Raw genomic sequence first — 8,242 nt, forward strand, 5'->3', positions numbered from 1 at the left:
CAATCGGTGCTTACCAAATGATTCTTTAGTTGAAAGCCAAACCAATTTACAAGAAAAACATAAACATAAACTACAAATTGTACGCGAACGAACTGTAAATAAACACAAACGAACCTCAAGAAAAAAGCTAACTAAGTATTTGTTAGCACATTTGCTGAAATACGCGGTGATAAGTAAAATCTGATTTCCTATATTACCTCAGGGAAAAGGATTCTAATCGACCCAGAAGGTCGATGGTAAAAACGAAATAGCTAATCGTCTATATATATATATATATATATATATATATATATATATATATATATATATATCGAAATTCCTAAATCTTTATGTGTACTAAAATATAAATTACCCTCTAGTTTATTACTCATATCATGCATATTACAACTAAGGTTATAATGACTTTTTATTATTCACGTATAAATATGTTCCCGCTAGTCTACTAAATTATTTCATATTTTGTTCACCGTAATTTATTATAGATAAACATAATCTCGATTAACAATCTGAATTCAAGTTACCGTTGTAAACTCTCTTTATATACAGAGACAAATTCTAGATTGGATCCGCACTGTGATTCCAATAAGCAAAATTAGCAAATTTTGTATAAGTACGGATTCGCTCCGCAATTCCCTTGTAATTCTAAGATAACGTATTCGCAATACTAATACAATTCTAATTGCTAAACTCAGCTATAACATGGCGCAGTCAGCATTAAAAGACAGCGGCAAATCCCCACTCGGAATTCAACCCTTTTGGGAAAAGGCAACTCTAGAGCCCCCACTTCGATGGGAATACCGGAGGACGCAACTCAAACTCGAATTTCTTGCTCGCGAAGGAATTGTAGTGGACCTTCTCTTGGCCGATCCTCCAGAGCATGCTCTTCTGAAGATTCTGAACCAGCATATGAAGATGCAGTCGAAAACCCTACCGCACAATGCGAACGAGATCGACGTACTCGTAACGAATAAGCAAAGACGGCGTGGAAAAATCATTCTCAACGTATTACGGCGGTAGGCATTCTATGCGGAGATAAACCGTGGCAACTTTTTGATCGAAAAGCATCTTCATTGATGTACTTGATTTTGGGAACGGAAGAGCGACGAGTCATCAATTCTAAAAACTCGACTGTTAACCTAGACGAAATCTCAACAAGAAATCTTTGGGATGTTCTGAATAAAACTTTTATTCGAATCAATAATATAACTTTCGACCGATATCTCTTTCTTACACGAAAACAGCAAAAAGGGGAACCGATTGAGAAATTCTACGGTCACGTCAAAGAACTCTCCGAGAATTGCGATCTGGGAGAAAAGGTGGATACAAGTATCAGAGACGTTTTTGTCGCAAACATGCAAATTGAAGACATCCAAAAAGAACTCCTCAAAGAAACGGTGGAACCTGATAAAGCCTTAGCAATAGCAATCAACATTGAAATGGGTACCCTTAATCAACTTAAAATGAATGCAAGCAAAACTGAACTCCGTTCAACTGTTAATCAAGTACAACGGATGCGCATCTTGAATGCTACTCCTTTTTCTACTATGAATACCACTGCACGGAAAAAGCCCACAACTTGTCACTTTTGTGGAATGAGTTGGACCCCAGAACATCGCAATAGATGTCCTGCACGTGGAAAAAAATGCAATAACTGTGGTATTGAAAACCTCTTCGCAAAGGTTTGTCGAAAACCTGAAGATTCTAACTCCTACCCAAAACCTAAGCCACGGGTTAATAATGTTGAAAAAGATGATCAAATTGAGGATGTTAATCAAGTTTCGGCCGATTTTGATCCCGATTTGGCACCAAACTACTCATCAGATGAAGATAATTGTGTAGCTTCAGTATCTTCGGTAGATTTTACAACTCCTTTAGACGCAGTCAATCTCCCTGTAGTGTTCAGGAACACAGCAACAAATGTTCTGGTGGATTCGGGTAGCGTATGTACAATAATAAACGAGTCATTGGCAGATTCAATCATTTCCCAATACCCAAATTCGAAATGGATACGCTAAGTGAATCCCAAAAAATTGAAAACTTCCTCTAACGAGCCCATTCAAACGCTAGGCATCCTCCAAACGTCAATTCAAAGCAACAATTGGTAAGCGAATCCAATAGAAATTCAAGTAGTGGCAGATGGTCACCGTTCTCTATTGGGTAGAGATTTATTTCCTGCTCTCGGACTTTCCATTCAACAAGCTAATAATCAACAGACAGTTAATCAGGTAGATCAAGAATACTGTCCAATCAAAAAACAAATTGCAACCGATTTTCCTGACTTAATCTCCAGAATCAGTAAGTCCAAATCACATACCGTTCGTTCAAAATTTAAAAGAAATTTTACTCCATCACACCAAAAAGGTCGTCCTGTCCCTATAAATTTATTAGACAAAGTATCTGAGGAATTGAAAAAACTTTCAGAACAAGGACACATCGAAAAATTACAGGAATAATCTGATAAGAACTTTATTTCTCCAATTATAATCACGGTTAAGAAGGACAAATCAGTAAAGCTAGCTCTTGATTCTAAAGTTCTGAACAAAGCAATTCAGTAAGCAAAAATAAGTACTTAAGCAAAAATACTTAAGCAAAAATAAGTATCAAATGCCAAACATAGATAGCCTTATCGATTGTATTTCACAACATATTAACGATTCTAATCATGGTGATAATGTTTATTTTTCTACAATTGACATAAAATATGCATATAGCCAACTAAACTTGCATCCGGATACCGCACAACATTGTAATTTCAATATCATTTGTGGCGACGCAACAGGTACGTATCATTTTAAAACGGGATTTTATGGTCTTACGGATATGCCGGCAGAATTTCAAAAAGCGATGGATTACACACTAGTTAGCTTGTCTAATACATACTGTTTTCTCGATGACATAATTGTAGTTAGCAAAGGTACTAAGAAATCGCACATCCATTACGTTTACAAATGCCTATAGAACCTTGACGCTGATAACGTCAGAATTAATTTAAGCAAATGTCACTTCGCAAAACACCAAATAAATTGGCTTGGTTTCACATTTTCGCAAATTGGCGTTAAACCTATAGCACCAAAGACAGCAGCAATTGCAGAAATTAAAGCTCCCAAAACATTGAAACAATTACGATCATTCTTAGGTAGCGTTCATCATTTAAGTAAATATTTTCCCAATCTTGCTAAAAATATGTCACCCTCTCCGGCCCTTATTAAAGAAAAATGAAAAATTTGTTTCGAGCATATTAAAACCGTAATCGCAAACGCTACAGAAAACTCTCATTTTAATCCAACATTGGAAACGCGAATCGAATGCGATGTATCCCGCCAAGGCTTCGGCGCTGCGCTTGAACAATTCGATTGTGAAGGGTGGAAAACGGTGGTTTTTGCTTCTCGCTTCCTTAATAATAATCAAGAACGTTACAGTATAAATGATCTCGAATTACTTGGTGTGGTTTGGGTCATTGAATAGTTTAAATATTATATTTTTGGACAAAGTTTTACAGTCCTGACAGATCAAAGAGCACTCCTTTCAGTTTTAAAATCTCACCGTTCAAATAAATCTTACAATAGCCGATTAACACGATGGGTTGATCGTTTGTTATCTTTTGATTTTAATATAGAACACATTCCCGGCACTAGAATGGGTTTAGTTGATTATATTTTGCGCCAACCGAATCAAAAAGCAAAAAGCATTACCCACTTTGATGAGGAATTTATGGTAGCAACAATTTCCCGCATTCGCGACAAAATTACATCCTTCTTCCGTCACTCAAATAAAATTCCTTTCAATAAGCCGCAAACTACCAGTAAATATAAATTACAAGTAGACAAGACGCGCGTCCACTCTTGCAAACTTGCTAAAAGTAGCACGCATAATTCAAATGCCTCAAATAATTCATTCACTACTCGAGCAAAAGTAAACAATTACAATTCAAAATTCATTGCTGCCTTTGATTGCCACGCCAATCAATTGATTAAAACTAACACTGCACTCGCATCGCAAATCCACTCGCCAAATTTCAATTGTAATTTCACCGCAACTCCAGAACAAAAAGTGCATCATATAACAATGTCTACAAACGAGTCCTCACAAAACAGTCCTACAGCTTCTCCGCAAACTCCCCGAGTGACGTTCCGTTCCCTCTCAACCTCTATAGCGACTACAAGTACGAGCAACAACAACAACACTCAGGCCTCATCGTCAACCGAAAATCGTGACATTGAACTTTCTCGGGAGGAGATTTTTGAAAACAATCTCAATCAACTGTTTACCAAGTCCTTCCTCGCAGTCCTCACTAGCAAGGATGCGGTGACTAAAGAAATTAGAGATTGCGTCATTCAAGACGACGAGGCTCGATGCAAGGACAAGGAGGTCAGCCCAGATGTCCACTCATTCTGAAAAGATCTCCGCGTAAAGTCTGGCTCCTTGTGTGTTGACCAACGCGTCGCCATTCCTAATTCAATCAAGGAGGCTGTATTGGAATCAATGCACATGACACACCCCAGTAGTTGGGGAATGATTTCTCTTTCCCAATATGCTTGGAGACCATACATGCACAGGGAAATTTTGGCCAAAACCTCTGATTGTGTCACGTGTACAGATATTGGTAAGAATCTCAAACGTATTGTACCAAAATCTGAATGGTATCCACATAAAGCTTGTCAGGAACCTAATGAAGAAATTCAAATTGACTTTGGGGGTCCGATAAAAAATGACAAAGATAAAGATGTCTATTTTCTAACAAGTATCGACCGTTATTGAAAGTATCCGACAGTTAGAATTTTTGAAAAAGCTAATGGGGCAAATGTAGTAAAATTTCTTCGAGATTATGCATATACTCATGGAACTCCACGAACAATACGTCTCGATCAAGCATCTTGTCTAGTAGGTAAACAAGTTACAAATTAATGTAACGAAAATAATATTAACATTATCGACGCTCCGGTCGGCGACCATAGAGCAATTGGATTAGTGGAGCGAATGATTCAAACAATAAAACGACGTTTATCTTGTATGAAAGCTGAAAATAAAGATACATTCTCAACGTCCAAAGCAATTAAACAAATAATTTCAGCTTCACGTTTAACAAAACAGAAAACTACAAAGATAACACCGTTTGAAGCTCACTTCGGTCGTCCTGCAAATACTTCTTTACGGAATATTAGCACTACTCCCTCAAGTTTAAACTTAACTTATGAAAAATCATTAATCACTATTAAGATACCGATACAGTTCCTGCAGACAATTTCCTGGATGAAGCCGGATGGGTCAACCCCAAAAGAAGTGATCTCGAAATCGAAAAAACCATGTGTAGGGCACAGCAGGACGCAGGCTGCCGCTTTCGAGATTCAGACAACAAGGAATCGCGGTTCAACATTCATCCAAAACTCACGGACCGCATTCCCCGAAAAGAAAAATCACTCAATGTCAAGCTGGCTCGGAAACTCCCTAACAAAAAGAGAGTGAAACGCCAACTCGCTGGCTTATATGAAGTTTTGCAACCTGGATCCTTTGTGACAAAATCCTCCCCTACAACGACAATCATTAATGAACCAGGCCGATCTCCCGTGAAAGTTCGTGATAGTGATTTAGCAAAGTTCGGTACAAAGCCGAAAGATCAACAAATTTGTGGACGTATGCGCAACGGCGTACTGCACCATACGAACAGACTACGGAAACGAAGATCGCAAAACACAGCAACGATTTGAAGAAACAAAAGAGGAGAGAGATCAAAATTCGTCACCGTCATCGTGATACCACTTCTGTCGTCTCTTCGGTAAACTCAAATGTTGCACGCGCCCTCACAGTCCGCAAACCTGCAACGCCCCAACCTAAACGTCGTCGCAACACTGGTTCCTTGGACGAACCAGATGATAATGCAACAACTTCTTAGCAACCAATAATTTCAATAGTACCCGCTCCGCCAATGCCTACATCACAAGAGCAGCAGGAATCGTCTGTGCCTTCCGATCAACAAGAACAAAATGCAGGTCGCAAACGAAAACGACCTAATTTTACGGTTTCACAGACGCGGACATCTCCCCCACCTGTACTTTGGCCTTATCTAGCTCGACAAAACCAAAGAAGCGAAAAACGAAAAAGGAGAAGAAAAGTTCAACGATTACATATTCAGTAGTAACAATGGTTCAGGAGGCGGAACAGTCACGGATCCCATCCCCACCTAGGCCCGATATTCAGATAGGACAAACTTCACCACCTGAATCCCGGATCAGATATTATGAATATGAACAATAACGCGAATTGTAAGTTTGGGACGCTGAAAATGAAATTTAGTATAAGCTGTTAAAACTCTGCAAACTCTACTAAACTACATTATCTTATTCATTTCAGCTATTCGCTCGGCGAACCCAATTTCCATTGTGTGTGTGATGAACTTTATTTATTTTAATTGTTGTTCAATCTATAATTCACAATTTGTCAATGTATTCGCCCCGCGAATCCTATTTATTGTGTATGTGCCTTTAATTTATACACTCAAATCTGATTCATTTACGCGTTCATAATCCTATAAAGTATTCGCTCTGCGAATCCAATATTTAGTGGGGTTTTCTTACTCCATGCGCTACAATTGCCCTTCAAGTTCTCTCTGTCTTTTAAAATTAACATTCGCGGCACCTTTCCAGTCACAGTTTCCATTGTGTTCATCCAATTTATCCACTTCTTTGTTTGATTTTAAAATTCTAAATACATTTAAAACTTTTCTTGTCATGGGGAAAATGTGATACATATGAATGTCTATATATAAATCGAAATTCTTAATCTTTATGTGTATTAAATTATAAATTAACCTCTAGTTTATTATTCATATCATGCATATTACAACTAAGGTTATTATGACTTTTTATTATTCACGTATAAATATGTTCCCGCTAGTCTACTAAATTATTTCATATTTTGTTAACCGTAATTTATTATAGATAATCATAATCTCGATTAACAATCTGAATTCAAGTTACCTTTGTAAACTCTCTTTATTTACAGAGACAAATTCTAGATCGGATCCGCACTGTGATTCCAATAAGCAAAATTAGCAAATTTCGTATAAGTAAGGATTCGCTCCGCAATTCCCTTGTAATTCTAAGATATCGTATTCGCAATACTAATACAATTCTAATTGCTAAACTCAGCTATAACAAGGTCCAAGTAGATTCTTACCCGCACAGTTCTCCGAACAACTTACAATAGGTAAAAAAAACTAAAGGACAGATTTATCGCTTCAGGTAAAAACTTTTAATTTAAGATACTAACTGTCAGATTGTAGTTTTCTAAGGCAAGCAATTTTTTTCTCATGCCGGTAGAGGACATGGGTAGATTTATTAAAAATATCTAAAAAATAGAAACTTAACATAGCAACTGAATATGATTGCACAGTTTTTCACAAAAAAATTACAATTTCAAAAAACAGTTTAAGGAATGATATTTTTTTTCAAATCCAGTAATTTTTGTGAACCATGATAAGCATATAAATAGAAATGCTAACCATGTTACACATATGCGATATATATCAAAAGTATCGGAAAACTCTGAAAAACTCGTCTCAGATACAAGGAACCAAGATGAAAAAAATCGCGCAAAATAGTTTTTAAGAACAGTAGGAAACAAGTTATATCTTCCATGACGCTTGCAGTATCTTTGCCAGATACTGCCTTTTTTCTCAAGCAAGGTATTTTCAAAAATGAAACCTTTAGAATCTGTTTTTAATGGTGATTCAGGATGTTTCTCTGATCAAAATTAAAGGAGTTCCTTGAACTCAAAACTGATAATCCAGCAAGAATTTTAATCGCTTATTTTCATTTGTTAGATTATTGAAACCTGTACAAAAAGTAATCTATAATCTGTTGAATCAACCACAGCAAACGAGGGTTGATGCAAAATTATACCATGATTCTTTTTTTGAAAGGTTCTCACAGCAATTTTTACTAAGTTTTGAAAGAATTTGAGAGAATCGTTCAAGATTTGAATGCTCTTGTCAGTAAAATTATCGTAGGATCAAAATGAAACCACTTAATCAAAATGAAACTACCAAAATTTGGTAGTTCTCTGCGGTAATCACTTAAACCCCTTAAAAAGACTGATTCATGAGATATAGCTCTGATGATGCACGTGCAAACTTAATCCATGGTTTTACCGATTATATTTCCATTATATCATTTTCCTACAAACTACCAAATTGAAATATTTTTTAATGCTCAAGCTACATAAGAAGAAAAAGTTTATTCCAATT

The 8,242-nt window shown here is 36.7% G+C and overlaps 1 protein-coding gene across 1 annotated transcript in view; it reads left to right on the forward strand.

The window, feature by feature from the left end:
* The first annotated feature begins 4,065 nt into the window (after positions 1-4,065).
* Positions 4,066-8,242, forward strand: part of LOC142336526 (uncharacterized) — a 91,668-nt gene continuing 87,491 nt past the window's right edge. The window contains exon 1 of the mRNA XM_075385433.1: positions 4,066-4,368. Within this exon, the coding sequence (XP_075241548.1) occupies positions 4,066-4,368 (303 nt within the window). The remainder of the gene's footprint in view (positions 4,369-8,242) is intronic.

Source organism: Convolutriloba macropyga, chromosome 3, assembly GCF_964194025.1.
Source record: "Convolutriloba macropyga chromosome 3, txConMacr16.3, whole genome shotgun sequence".
Classification (NCBI taxonomy): domain Eukaryota; kingdom Metazoa; phylum Xenacoelomorpha; order Acoela; family Convolutidae; genus Convolutriloba; species Convolutriloba macropyga.